The sequence below is a fragment of the Salmo trutta genome, chromosome 30 (genome assembly GCF_901001165.1).
Source record: "Salmo trutta chromosome 30, fSalTru1.1, whole genome shotgun sequence".
NCBI lineage: Eukaryota > Metazoa > Chordata > Actinopteri > Salmoniformes > Salmonidae > Salmo > Salmo trutta.
In genome coordinates, this window is record NC_042986.1 from 36,089,924 (window position 1) to 36,105,602 (window position 15,679).

The window sequence follows — 15,679 nt, forward strand, 5'->3', positions numbered from 1 at the left end:
TATATTTGAGATTCTTCAAATACAGTGGGGGAAAAAAGTATTTAGTCAGCCACCAATTGTGCAAGTTCTCCCACTTAAAAAGATGAGAGAGGCCTGTAATTTTCATCATAGGTACACGTCAGCTATGACAGACAAAATGAGAAAAAAAATCCAGAAAATCACATTGTAGGATTTTTAATGAATTTATTTGCAAATTATGGTGGAAAATAAGTATTTGGTCACCTACAAACAAGCAAGATTTCTGGCTCTCACAGACCTGTAACTTCTTCTTTAAGAGGCTCCTCTGTCCTCCACTCGTTACCTGTATTAATGGCACCTGTTTGAACTTGTTATCAGTATAAAAGACACCTGTCCACAACCTCAAACAGTCACACTCCAAACTCCACTATGGCCAAGACCAAAGAGCTGTCAAAGGACACCAGAAACAAAATTATAGACCTGCACCAGGCTGGGAAGACTAAATCTGCAATAGGTAAGCAGCTTGGTTTGAAGAAATCAACTGTGGGAGCAATTATTAGGAAATGGAAGACATACAAGACCACTGATAATCTCCCTCGATCTGGGTCTCCACGCAATTTTGACCCCACGGGGTGAGATCTTATCACAAGAACAGTGAGCAAAAATCCCAGAACCACACGGGGGGACCTAGTGAATGACCTGCAGAGAGCTGGGACCAAAGTAACAAAGCCTACCATCAATAACACACTACGCCGCCAGGGACTCAAATCCTGCAGTGCCAGACGTGTCCCCCTGCTTAAGCCAGTACATGTCCAGGCCCGTCTGAAGTTTGCTAGAGAGCATTTGGGTGATCCAGAAGAGGATTGGGAGAATGTCATATGGTCAGATGAAACCAAAATATAACTTTTTGGTAAAAACTCAACTCGTCATGTTTGGAGGACAAAGAATGCTGAGTTGCATCCAAAAACCATCATACCTACTGTGAAGCATGGGGGTGGAAACATCATGCTTTGTGGCTGTTTTTCTGCAAAGGGACCAGGACGACTGATCCGTGTAAAGGAAAGAATGAATGGGACCATGTATCGTGAGATTTTGAGTGAAAACCTCCTCCCATCAGCAAGGGCATTGAAGATGAAACATGGCTGGGTCTTTCAGCATGACAATGATCCCAAACACACCGCCCGGGCAACAAAGGAGTGGCTTCGTAAGAAGCATTTCAAGGTCCTGGAGTGGCCTAGCCGGTCTCCAGATCTCAACCCCATAGAAAATCTTTGGAGGGAGTTGAAAGTCAGTGTTGCCCAGCGACAGCCCCAAAACATCACTGCTCTAGAGGAGATCTGCATGGCGGAATGGGCCAAAATACCATCAACAGTGTGTGAAAACCTTGTGAAGACTTACAGAAAACGTTTGACCTGTGTCATTGCCAACAAAGGGTATATAACAAAGTATTGAGATAGACTTTTGTTATTGACCAAATACTTATTTATTTTCCACCATAATTTGCAAATAAATTCATTAAAAATCCTACAATGTGATTTTCTGGATTTTTTTTCTCATTTTGTCTGTCATCGTTGAAGTGTACCTATGATGAAAATTACAGGCCTCTCTCATTTTTTTAAGTGGGAGAACTTGCACAATTGGTGGCTGACTAAATACTTTTTTCCCCCACTGTAGCCACCGTTTGCCTTGATGACAGCTTTGCATACTCTTGGCATTCTCTCAACCAGCTTCATGAGGTAGTCACCTGTAATGCATTTCAATTATCAGGTGTGCCTTCTTAAAAGTTCATTTGTGAAATTTCTTTCCTTAATGCATTTGAGCCAATCTGTTGTGTTGTGACAAGATAGGGGGGTATACAGAAGATAGCCCTATTTGATAAGAGACCAAGTCCATATATTATGGCAAGAACAGCTCAAATAAGCAAAAAGAAACAACAGTCAATACGGAAAATTTCAAGAACTTTGAAAGTTTCTTCAAGCACTACGATGAAACTTGGCTCTCATGAGGACCACCACAGGAATGGAAGACCCAGAGTAACCTTTGCTGCAGAGGATAAGTATATTAGAGTTACCAGCCTCAGAAATTGCAGCCCAAATAAATGCTTCACAGAGTTGAAGTAACAGACACATCTCAATATCAATTGTTCAGAGGAGACTGTGTGAATCAGGCCTTCATGGTCAAATTGCTGCAAAGAAATCACTGCTAAAGGACCCAATAAGAAGAAAAAGACACTTGCTTGGGCCAAGAAACACGAGCAATGGACATTAGACCGGTGGAAATGTGTCCTTTAGTCTGGAGTCCAAATTGGAGATTTTTGGTTCCAACCGCCGTGTCTATGTGAGACGCGGTGTGGGTGAATGGATGATCTCCGCATGTGTGTTTCCCACCGTAAAGCATGGAGGAGGAGGTGTTATGGTGTGAGGGTGTTTTGCTAGTGACACTGTCTGTGATTTATTTAGAATTCAAGGCACACTTAACCAGCATGGCTACCACAGCATTCTGCAGTGATACGTCATCCCATCTGGTTTGGGCTTAGTGGGACTATCATTTGTTTTTCAACATGGTTTGGGATGAGTCGGACCGCAGAGTGAAGGAAAAGCAGCCAACAAGTGCTCATCATATGTGGGAAATCCTTTAAGACTGTTGGAAAAGCATTCCAGGTGAAGCTGCTTGAGAGATTGCCAAGAGTGTGCAAAGCTGTCATCAAGGCAAAGGGTAGCTATTTGAAGAATCTCAAATATAAAATATAAACACTTTTTTGCTTACTACATGAATTCCATATGTGTTATTTCATAGTTTTGATGTCTTCACTATTATTCTTCAATGTATAAAAATGGTCAAAATAAATAAAAACCCTTGAATGAGTAGGTTTTCTTAAACTTTTGACCGGTTTAAAAATATATACACATTTGCACAAAATTTCTAAGAACGTGTTGTTGCTTTGTCATTATGGTGTATTGTGTGTAGATTGATGAGGGAAAAAAAAATATCAAATCCATTTTTGAATAAGGATGTAACGTAACAAAATGCAGAAAGTCAAGTCAATTGGTCTGAATACTTTCCGAATGTACTGTATACACATACATTAAAATAAAAAACACAGTCATGGGAAGCACAAATAAAACATCACAAATCAACCAGAAAAACAGTTACATTACTCCATAAATAAGTCCCCGGTCAATGCTTTAAATTGCCTGAAAGTCACCAGAACATCAAGATGAAATGTTTTTAGAATTTTGTTCCATCAATACGGTGCATTAAAACTAAAAGCAGATTTACCTAGCTCAGTGGAGACCCAAGGATCCTCAAGAGTTAACCAATCCTGTGAATGTGTTAGGCAATCAGGTGTCTATACTTCAACAGAAAAGTTAGATAAGATGGAAGTTTATGAAGTAGGGCCTTGTAAGCAAAAAGGGAGTAATGTAGAGATCTGTGGATCTTTAGCAAAGTCCAGCCAACCTTTTGATGCAGTGGTGAATTTCATAACTGTCACCTGTAATAAAAAACAAAGGGCGCTATGGTAGATGTCATCCAAAGTTTAAGAGTAGTAGCAGATTCACTTTGATAAATAATATCACCATAATCAAGAACAGATAAAAAGGTTGACTGAATCATCTGCTTCCTACTGCTTAGAGAGAGGCACAATTTGTTTTGGTAGAAAAAGCAAGTTTTAAATCTTAGCTTCTTAACTTGCTAATCTATATGTTTTTTTAAACGTCAAATCCATATCAATCCAAATGCCTAAGTATTTATATGCAGGAATACGTTCAATTGGAGAACCATCTAATGAGTGAACATGTAGTTCATCTGAAACATTCTTCCTAGAGTTTAAAAACATAATGTATTCCATTTTGCCCGTAAAGCACACGTTTTAAATCAGCAAGGGATTCCTGCATAGCTATAAAATCTGACTGTAGTTTTGACACAGCCAGATCAACAGTCAGGGCAACAGCATACATAATAGTATCATCCATATATTTAGATTAAGTTTCACATTTTCAACAGATTGACCAATAGTGTTTACATAAATAGTGAAGAGAACTGGTCCCAGAATTGACCCCTGTGGTACACCTTTAAGTACATCAAGAAATTCAGACTTAACCCCATCAATCATGATGGCCTGAGTTCTGTCACTAAGATAATCATTAAACCATGAACAGGTGTCAGAGCTCAGGCCTATCAAGGACAACTTGGTCAATAAAATAGCATGATCAACAGTATAAAAAGCTTTTGACAAGTCCACAAACAAAGCAGCACATTTCCTTTGAGTGTCTAAGATTATTAACAACTAAAGAGGTAGCTATAATAGTGCTGTGCCCAGGCCAAATTCCTGATTGGTTTACATTCAAAATGAATTTCTCAGATACATTAACTAAGGATTCAAGAATCTTAGCTAGACAAGGAAGCCTTGAAATGGGGCGATAATGATTAAGATCACTGCTATTCCCAACCGTACGAAGCCGCCCTGTCTTGTCTTCTTCTCTGGCTAGGTATTAAAGCTTAAACACTGCCTGAAATTCCACTCCTATTGCTTTCTAATCAAGCTGCCCTATAAATACTGTGGGAAAACAGAATCTTTAGGAATGGGTCGAGACTGAGTATAAAATATGAAGTGTATTCCCCCAGTAAAACTGCTGAGTCAAACTTCATTAGCTATGGTGCATTCAAAAACACTCTGAGCAGTCTGTAGGCTTTTGGTATATCAAATAACATTCACTATCTTTGTTTCCTATCAGCCTAATGGCGGCAGGTAGTCTGGTGGTCAAGGGTGTTAGGCCAGTAAATGCGAGGTTGCTGGTTTGAATCCCTGAGCTGACTAGGTACCAAAATCTGTCGATGTGCCCTCGAGCAAGGCACTTAACCCTAATTGCTACTGTAAGTTGCTCTGGATAAGGAGTGTCTGCTAAATGACTTAAATATATTCTGTTCTGTGTTTTCATTGGTTATGGAGGTGAGTATGTGTGATCGGAGAGAGGGAGAGCACAATAGAGAGGGTGGGGGGGGGTTGAGCAAGCAAATGAGAGGTAGAGTTGGAGAGAGTGAGAGCAAGCGGAGTCACAGTGCTGAGTGAGAGGAGAGAGTGGAGCTAAGGCTAAGCATGAGAATCACTCCCCCACTATCCTGTGTGCGATATGGTTCCGTTCCAGGAGAGGGGCTTGTTCATGCCTGGTTTTAAATCTCCTATTGCCTTTGCTTTCTCTTTTCTGACACATTGGACCCTTCATCCCACGTTGTCTTCAGCTTTAGTGCATGGTAAGTAGCTATGATCTTCATTTCTCCAGATACATCGCTAGACATTTAAAAGCCTTAATAGTAATGGAACAGACACATAACTTCAAGAGTCATTCAGAAGTATGTTATTCAGATGTATGTTATTCAGATGTACATAACATACTCTACAATACACTGACGTATATACATCGATTTAAAAAAATAATCCATACCTGAATTTAAGTGCTAGTCTAAAGATACTTTAGTTCAAATTATGCCTTGTCCTTAAGACTATTTCATATTTCATTTTCCTTTGACTGAGTGGCCATGTTGTTGTAAGCAACAACATGGCGAGCACATTAACATGAGGAGCAAATTAACATGAGGAGCACATTAACATGAGGAGCACAGTAACATGAGGAGCACATTAACATGAGGAGCACAGTAACATGAGGAGCACATTGACATGAGGAGCACATTGACATGAGGAGCACATTGACATGAGGAGCACAGTAACATGAGGAGCACATTGACATGGGGAGCACATTAACATGAGTAGCACATTAACATGAGGAGCACATTGACATGAGGAGCACATTGACATGAGGAGCACATTGACATGAGGAGCACATTGACACGAGGAGCACATTGACACGAGGAGCACATTAACATGAGGAGCACATTGACATGAGGAGCACATTGCCTTGAGGAGCACATTAACATGAGGAGCACAGTAACATGAGGAGCACAGTAACATGAGGAGCACATTGACATGAGGAGCACATTGACATGAGGAGCACATTAACATGAGGAGCACATTAACATGAGGAGCACATTGACATGAGGAGCACATTAACATGAGGAGCACAGTAACATGAGGAGCACATTAACATGAGGAGCACAGTAACATGAGGAGCACATTAACATGAGGAGCACAGTAACATGAGGAGCACAGTAACATGAGGAGCACATTGACATGAGGAGCACAGTAACATGAGGAGCACAGTAACATGAGGAGCACAGTAACATGAGGAGCACATTAAAGTAACACTTTACATAGAAGACTAAGTGAACACAGCGTGAAAGCCTCATTTAACTTGTAGACATTAGTACTCAACTGATTTGTGAGATTTCTCTGTTTTTGTTTACTGTAGTGGATCTAATTCCTGTCCACTGCAGCAGGAATGCTGTCTTATAGTGTCTTATTGATTTTTGATTGGGGGAATATCTTGTGCACAGTTATGCATCTGGGTTGGGTCACCTGTCTGTTGGTTAGAGATGGGTCTGTTGGTTAGAGGGATGGGTCTGTTGGTTAGAGGGATGGGTATGTTGGTTAGAGGGACGGGTCTGTTGGTTAGGGACGGGTCTGTTGGTTAGAGGGACGGGTCTGTTGGTTAGGGACGGGTCTGTTGGTTAGGGACGGGTCTGTTGGTTAGAGGGACGGGTCTGTTGGTTAGAGGGACGGGTCTGTTGGTTAGAGGGACGGGTCTGTTGGTTAGAGGGACGGGTCTGTTGGTTAGAGGGACGGGTCTGTTGGTTAGAGACGGGTCTGTTGGTTAGAGATGGGTCACCTGTCTGAGACGGGTCTGTTGGTTAGAGACGGGTCTGTTGGTTAGAGACGGATCTGTTGGTTAGAGGGACGGGTCTGTTGGTTAGAGGGACGGGTCTGTTGGTTAGAGGGACGGGTCTGTTGGTTAGAGGGACGGTCTGTTGGTTAGAGGGACGGGTCTGTTGGTTAGAGGGACGGGTCTGTTGGTTAGAGGGACGGGTCTGTTGGTTAGAGGGACGGGTCTGTTGGTTAGAGGGACGGTCTGTTGGTTAGAGGGACGGGTCTGTTGGTTAGAGGGACGGGTCTGTTGGTTAGAGGGACGGTCTGTTGGTTAAAGGGATGGGTCTGTTGGTTAAAGGGATGGGTCTGTTGGTTAGAGGGACGGGTCTGTTGGTTAGGGACGGTCTGTTGGTTAGAGGGACGGGTCTGTTGGTTAGAGGGACGGTCTGTTGGTTAGGGACGGGTCTGTTGGTTAGAGGGACGGGTCTGTTGGTTAGAGGGACGGGTCTGTTGGTTAGAGGGACGGGTCTGTTGGTTAGAGACGGGTCTGTTGGTTAGAGACGGGTCTGGGTACACTCCAGCTCCCTCACAAGGCAGACTGTTTCATGGATACACCCTAACACCTCTCTTGTTCAGAAGAGTGACATTTAAATTAAAAAAATATAGTAATTGAATCTCGGGATTTAATAGTAACCTTTTTTATATTGAAATTCAATTCAGCATTCTTTATGTTATTACACATTGAAAGCATAATCCCTTTGTGGATTGATATTGAAGAGGTACAGTTGTGTGGTTGATCCATAATGTGTTTAAAGATCAAAGGAGCACAGCGCTTATTTGGGTTGAGGCTCTGTACAGATTGACAATTATTGCAAAATGGACATTTAAGTATAAGGATTGTATTTCTATTGGTACAACTGTTTGGTCTGGGTTCTAAATATCATTCAAACATGGTCAACTTCAAAGTTTCCTTTGTGAGGAACCTCTCTGTTTGTATTTTGAAGCTCAGACTTTTAAGCAGTTCACCCAAGCTGTGACACAAATAGATGTAGCATACCGTGCCTTTACAGCCTGTGCTGCTCAATATCTAAGTTGTGTGTGTTGTGTGTCTTGACAGGTATAAAAAGGGACGACCATACAAGGGATATAAACGCCTAAGACTCTAACTTTTCCATTCAGAAGGCCTCTCAGACATCAGAGAAATCGATTACACTTAAGGTTTGGTTGTGCATTTGAGAGAGAGGGATAGAGAAACTAAGGGACAAAGAGAGCCATCCATAATCAAAGTTGGAGAGCAACACTGCAAGGGAGAGAAGAAAAGCAAGAGAAAAATATGTCTATCTTGCATCTTCGGGGAACATCATCACAATTTAATACGAATTTGAAAACCACAGCACTGCAACCAATCTGTCTTCTGAGAGAGGGGAGGCAGCAAGCAAAGGCCGGAGACTTCAACCACTAGTTCTCTGGAAGTCTTTTGAAACACTACTGAAAAGCCATATACAGTATTGTTCTACAATATCACTGTGCTATTATTTATATGAGAGGTCAATAGTCTGATGTTTTATGAATCAGAGTAAGTTTTCCTGAGCTATTCCAATGGCCTGACCTTTGTTCCCGCCACAACTACCGTGACCCTTTTCTTTGACAATGAAAACACTATCATCTCTCTACCAGCATTACTTCTCCCTCTCCTGTTGAAACCGATGCACAAACAAATGGACAGACTGGGAATGGAGGCAAGCCAATCTGGTTGTTGAGGCCTTCAGTTCGGACGGATGATTAGATTGGATATACCTATCCTTTTCCTTCTGATCAGAAAAGACCCAGAAATAACCATCAAGTACCTAGAGACTCTCTGTACCATTACTCAACATCCCGTTTACTGCTGAAACATAAGCTACTAAACAAAATGGCTGCTGGAGTTGCAACATGGATGCCCTTTGCTCGGGCAGCAGCCGTGGGCTGGCTACCACTGGCCCAACAGACCATGCCCAAGCCTCCTGTGGACAAAACAAGTCGCAGTGATGAGATCCTGTTTGTTAATGTGAGTGGACTACGCTTCCAGACATGGAAGAACACATTGGATCGTTATCCGGACACCCTTCTAGGCAGCTCAGAAAAGGAGTTTTTCTACAATGAGGAAACTCAGGAATATTTCTTTGACAGGGATCCAGAGATGTTCCGCCATATACTCAACTTTTTTAGAACAGGCAAGCTACATTATCCCCGACATGAATGCATTCAGGCCTTTGAGGAGGAGCTGGCTTTCTATGGCATAATACCTGAGATCATAGGTGACTGCTGTATGGAAGAGTACCGGGATCGTAAGAAGGAGAACCAGGAGCGTTTGGCTGAGGACACAGAGGCAGAGAATGCCGGAGACGCTCCCCTGCCCCCAGATGCCACATTACGTGACAAGCTATGGAGGGCCTTCGAGAACCCCCACACCTCCACCATGGCTCTGGTGTTCTACTACGTCACCGGCTTCTTCATCGCTGTGTCTGTTATTGCCAACGTTGTGGAAACGGTTCCCTGCCGACCAATCAAAGGGAGTATAAAGGACCTGCCGTGTGGTGAGAAGTTTTCAGTGGCCTTCTCTTGTTTGGACACGGCCTGTGTGCTTATCTTCTCCTGCGAGTACCTCATGAGGCTGTATGCTGCCCCCAGCCGCTGTGATTTTGCACGTTCGGTGATGAGCGTGATTGACGTGGTGGCCATTTTGCCCTTCTACATCGGCCTTGTCATGCCTGAGAACGAAGAAGTCAGCGGGGCCTTTGTTACCCTGCGAGTCTTCCGGGTGTTCCGAATCTTCAAGTTCTCCCGCCACTCTCAGGGCCTGCGCATCCTGGGCTGCACTCTGCAGGCCTGCGCCTCGGAGCTGGGCTTCCTCCTCTTCTCCCTCACCATGGCTGTCATCATCTTCGCCACCGTCATGTTCTACGCTGAGAAAGGCACCAAGGGAACCACGTTTTCCAGCATCCCCGCCTCCTTCTGGTACACCATTGTCACCATGACAACACTAGGGTAAGTGTTTGGATGTTGTTATACTACTTAACCTTTATATACTGCAAGAGCATCATCACCAGTTCCATATCAACTTCTACCACCCACATACTGTTGCATAGGCCTCCGAATATTTTACTTTGCTGCTCTGAATATGAAATGGGTGGGAGTATTCCCAGTAGAATCAATCGAGAAATGTCTTGGACTGTGAATTAGTAATTTTATAGTGCCAATCCCTTGTCGTCACCTCAGTGCTACGCTGCTCTCAGGTGTCCCACTCTCAAACACTCTCCCTGCAGATGTGCTATGAATGGGGGAGTAATGGGTTGTGTGCTGTGAATGGGAAATGAATGGGGTTCAGAAGATTTGACAGCCCACTCCAGGCACTTGATGTTAACGACCAGGGTTTAACAATACTGATTGTAGTTTGCATTTGAGATTGAGTAGCAAAAAAAATCCTGTAGCATGTTTTATTTGACATAACGTTTATCATTATGTAATAATAGTACTCTGGGCTGTAGAAAGATACTGAATTTTGTATTACAGTTCCCCAATGTTGGGAACCTGTCACATCATTTCATTTACTTTGCGAACATGTAACCATTGCTAATGAATGCGGATCTTAACCTATCAAAATACCACAAAAATATTTTTGGAAATAAGTGCAGCGTTTGGCAGATGAGTATCATGCTGTTGTGGAGGGGAATGAAATATGCGGAGTGAGTGCAGGAAAATAGATATTTAAGGGACTTCAGATGAGCTGCATCCTGTTTCAAACTGTCCTTCATCAGACTACCACTGCAGCAGAGAGTACATGTTGTTTTGGTGATTGAGGACTCATATGTTGGATTATTTCAAGTGCGGCTGGGCAATGACAGTACCCCAGTGAGTCATGGTCCTCGCCCTGTCTTCACCCAGGCCTCTTTCTTCAGTATGCCCCATTTTCAACCTTTCACCCAGCTTGTTTTTATGGCAATCCCCCAGGCCATTAAACTCAAATCAGTATGTGTCCAAGCACTAAATGGGCTTAAGTAACGCAGCACATAAGCTTTTACTACTGTCTCCATTTTGCCTGACAAACTTCAGCCCCCATTATGATTTCAGCTTCGAACCAATTTGACTCTGAGACTATCAATGTGTTAATATGTAGAGAGATTTAATGTACCATGATGCCATAAAACTTCATGCAATCTCCTCGATTTCCTCTGCAGAATTACAAAGTCATCCAGTTGTAAAATATCTGTGTTTGCAAATTTCCTTGAATGGATTAGAAAATGGATGTGTGGTTTTGGCCTTTTAATGTAAAAAAAAAAAGTTATTTAACTAGGTAAGTCAGTTAAGAACAAATTCTTGCTTACAATGACTGCCTACCCTGGCCAAACGCAGACAACACTGGGCCAATTGTGCGCCGCCGTATGGGACTCCCAATCACGGCCAGATGTGATACAGCCTGGATTCGAACCAGGGACTGTAGTGAAACCTCTTACATGGAGATGCAGTTCGTTAGACCGCTGCGCCACTCGGGAGCCCATGTAGTGCCTGTAGTGTGGAAACATATATCTGTGTCCATCTTACCACATGTCGAATGACAGCCATCTAGCGCTGGCTTACGACTGTAGCTTCAACCTTAGCTAATGATCTAGCAAGAGATGCTTGATGAGCCTCTACTGAAGTGTAGCAACCATGCTATCAACGGAGAAATGGGCTCTGTCAGACGGACTGCTCCAGGTTTCTAGCTATCACCACTACAACAGCATCTTTCCATTTGATTGATGAAGGTTGGAGCCTGTTTCAGTGTCAGCGTGCAAACGGTCAAAGCCAAAGAGATCAGAGAAGGGAGAGCTAGCTTGGCCTATTGTTTTCCTCACACCAGTGGAGGCTGGTGGGAGGGGCTATATGAGGACGGGCTCATTGTAATGGCTGGAATGGAGTAAATGGAACGGAGTCAAACATGTGGTTTTCATGTTTGATGTGTTTGATATCGTTCCATTTATTCCATTCCAGCCATTACAATGAGCCCGTCTTCCTACAGCTCCTCCTACCAGCCTCCCCTGCGTGACACATGTTTGTGTGATGTCAGGTGACCTGTTTTGACCTGCGTTTCTGCTATTGTTTGGAGGCTGCCTGAGAGTATGATGTAACAATGTAGATGCATGGGCTGTCCTCGGCAGTGACATTTTTCTGCTTTTCAAGAATTGATTAACAGTTCAATGGCAGTCAATAGCAGGGCTGTGTTAAAGGCCCAGTGCAGTGTTTAATGTATACACTGAGTGTACAAAACATTCGGAACACTTTTTGCCCTCATAACAGCCTCAATTCGTCTGGGCATAGGCCCTACAAGGTGTCAAATGTTGATTCCAGTGCTTCCCACAGTTGTCAAGTTGGCTGGATGTCCTTTGGGTGGTGGACCATTCTTGATACACACGGGAAACTGTTGCGCGTGAAAGACCCAGCAGCGTTGTAGTTCTTGACTCAAACCAGTGCGCCAGGCAACTACTACCATGCCCCGTTCAAAGGCACTTAAATCTTTTGTCGTGCCCATTCACCTTCTGAATGGCACACATACACACTCCATGTCTCAACTGCCTCAAGGCTTAAAAATCCTTCTTTAACCTGTCTCCTCCCCTTCATCTACACTTATTGAAGTGGATTTAACAAGTGATATCAATAAGGGATCATAGCTTTCACCTGGATTCACCTGGTTAGTCATGGAGAGTGTGTGTAGAGTGCTGGTGTTCTTAATGTTATGTACACTCTGTGTATTTTCACACTATGAGGTTGGAATAATACTATCAAATTGTGAAAATGATGATAATGCCCTTTTAGTGTAAGAGCTGTTTGAAAAGACCACCTGAAATTTCTGCCTGTTTTGGTGGAATGATGTTTTGGCCTGCATGGCAACATCACCATTCGAAAAGAGAGTTCCTAACATCTCTGCCATTAACAGCTAGTTTTCACTTTCACAGTAAGGTACTTATTTGTTACCCATAAATAATTTGATATATGAGACAAAAACGGCTGCATTGGACCTTTAACCACCATTTCAGATCAAAAGCTTTGCCTACTCATTCTAAAGAAAATGACCATGACAGAGGGAAGGAACATGGGGATGGAGATTACTATACTGTGGTTATTCTATGTTATACAGTAAGCTGTTTATTATTGTGCAATTATACAACAGAAAGGGAAAGTAAAGATATACTGGTATATTATACTGTAGTCTGCCGAGTCCCCAACATCCGGATGTTCCAGTTTTCAGGGGAAATGGAAAGAGAGCCTGTGACGTTAAGAAGGTGACACTCCATCTTAACTCCTCCTCCACATTTACTGGATTGGTTGAGCAGTGCAGAAGAGAACCTCACCCAGCAGTTTTTTTTCTTCTCGTCAAGATCAGTATGTAGGGGACCTAGTTTCAAGTGTATCTTTTACGCCTTCTACGTTAGGTTAGCACCTACTTTATCCTCTCAGGTTTGGAGCACGTCCGGGTTATATGTATGACACCATCCTCCCAAAATGGAAACATGCATAATTATCCAAAACCCCTTATTCTGCCGTTTCCTCTTGGAATGCTATCATAATTAAACTGAAGAGGAAAAAGGATTTGAAAACTGCAAATCTCACATTCTCATGATAACTGTTACACTATTACAGAACTTGTGTTTTCCTTTGATATGTTTTAATTTTCAATAATGATCTTAGATCTTTGATATTGTCAGAGCAGACTACTTTGAAGTAACTTGATGTCCCTGAAATTGACCTTATTTTGTCTAGATATAGGCGGCAGGTAGGTAGCCTAGTGGTTAAGAGAGTTGGGTCAATAACCAAAAGCTTGCTGGTTTGACTCCCCTGAGCCGACTAGATGATAATCTGACTATGTGCCCCTTTGAGCAAGGCACTTAACCCTAATTGCTCCTGTAAGTTGCTCTAAGAGTGTCAGCTAAATGACTGTAAATGTCTAAGCATGTAAATACAGTACTGGGCTGTAGTGGAATGTGCATACTGAAGAGGATTCAAAACACATTATCAGCCTGTCAACGTTTGACTTTTTGAGAGTGGATCCTGGCAGAATTACAGACAGATGGAACCGTTCCCTAATAGTGTACAGAACTGCTACTGCTCAGAATAGAGCGCTATACAGTCATTCTTAATGGTAATTAAGCATTTTGTTTATGCTGGCATGGTTATACATTTTCCTATAATGTACTCTCTATCTGTTCAGGTTCTGAGTAATGTACTCTCTATCTGTTTAGGCTAGACTCTGGGTAATGTATTCTCTATCTGTTCAGGCTAGACTCTGGGTAATGTATTCTCTATCTGTTCAGGCTAGACTCTGGGTAATGTATTCTCTATCTGTTCAGGTTCTGAGTAATGTATTCTCTATCTGTTCAGGCTAGACCCTGGGCAATGTACTCTCTATCTGTTCAGGTTCTGAGTAATGTATTCTCTATCTGTTCAGGCTAGACTCTGGGTAATGTATTCTCTATCTGTTCAGGTTCTGAGTAATGTACTCTATCTGTTCAGGCTTGACCCTGGGCAATGTACTCTCTATCTGTTCAGGTTCTGAGTAATGCACTCTCTATCTGTTCAGGCTAAACTCTGGGTAATGTATTCTCTATCTGTTCAGGCTAGACTCTTGGTAATATACTATGTCTGTTCAGGCTAGACTCTGGGTAATGTATTCTCTATCTGTTCAGGCTAGACTCTGGGTAATGTACTATGTCTGTTTAGGCTAGACTCTGGGTAATGTATTCTCTATCAGTTTAGGCTAGACTCTGGGTAATGTACTCTCTATCTGTTCAGGTTCTGAGTAATGTACTCTCTATCTGTTCAGGCTAGACTCTGGGTAATGTATTCTCTATCTGTTCAGGCTAGACTCTGGGTAATGTACTCTGTCTGTTCAGGCTAGACTCTGGGTAATGTATTTTATATATTTTCAGGCTAGACTCTAGGTAATATGCTATGCTCACTGATGATAGTTCATTAAACATTATGCTTTAGTCTTCCTTTGCAGAAGGATTGCATGTAATGTAGCTATGCTGATCAAAGCAGAGGGGAAAGACTTATGGAGGCTCCAATAAGTGCATTTTTCTATGTGTAATTACTTGACCATGTCTCTAAGGCAACTGACTTGATTCCTCATTAATAGGACTTCATATCTACCTTTTTTTCACTCCCCGTTTGAGCTTGGCCTATTCCCATCCAGCACATTGGCTAATAGTTTAGAAGGAAAGGAATTATTCAAGATAGTAGTACGAAATAACTAGCCATGAAAACCTTCCCACAATATCATCACAGTCCCTTTTTCCTATATGCAGCAATTATTTATTTACTCTTATTACAAATATTATTAAGAAATAACCATTATTATATACAGTATTTATACATCATGCATACCTTGTTCATAGTGAAACTCTCCAATCCCATCAGGAACAAGTGAAATACATTACAAAAGGAAGTGAAATACCTAATTGACTTTGATCCTTGATTTTGGTTAAATGACAAGCCTCTTTACTTCTGTTGCATCATTTTCCTCTCTCTTGAGTAATTCACTCCCAACACACATCAGTCACCATCTGTTACTGTATTACGTAAGTGCCTTTTGGGAGCGCCTCTATCCTTGAACAATAATAGGCTGACTGACTGGGCTCACCAACACCAAAATGTTTTATGAGTGAGTGCACGTATCTTCCGTGACAAACTGTTGTATCTCAACGCGTAGGTCTGACTAGGAGCTCCTTTGCCTGAGATTGGGTTTAGTATTTATGAACAAATTGTTATCTTGTGATGTAATGTTCCTTAATCTTCATTTCTAATGTATGTGATACTTAGAAATTGCCTTCTACTTTCCAAATACTGTTCCGGACGGCATGTCTTTTCTACCTACCTGCTGGTGGTATTAACATTGCTACTGGAGGTTGAGAACACCCATGAAGAGAAACTGATTTTAGTTGACTT

The 15,679-nt window shown here is 42.3% G+C and overlaps 1 protein-coding gene across 1 annotated transcript in view; it reads left to right on the forward strand.

Annotated features, from left to right (window-relative positions):
• Positions 1-5,075: 5,075 nt before the first annotated feature.
• Positions 5,076-15,679, forward strand: part of kcnd1 (potassium voltage-gated channel, Shal-related subfamily, member 1) — a 78,296-nt gene continuing 67,692 nt past the window's right edge. Inside the window, exons 1-2 of the mRNA XM_029723987.1 lie at positions 5,076-5,211; positions 7,836-9,745. Of these exons, the coding sequence (XP_029579847.1) occupies positions 8,631-9,745 (1,115 nt within the window). The 5' untranslated portion in view covers positions 5,076-5,211; positions 7,836-8,630. The remainder of the gene's footprint in view (positions 5,212-7,835; positions 9,746-15,679) is intronic.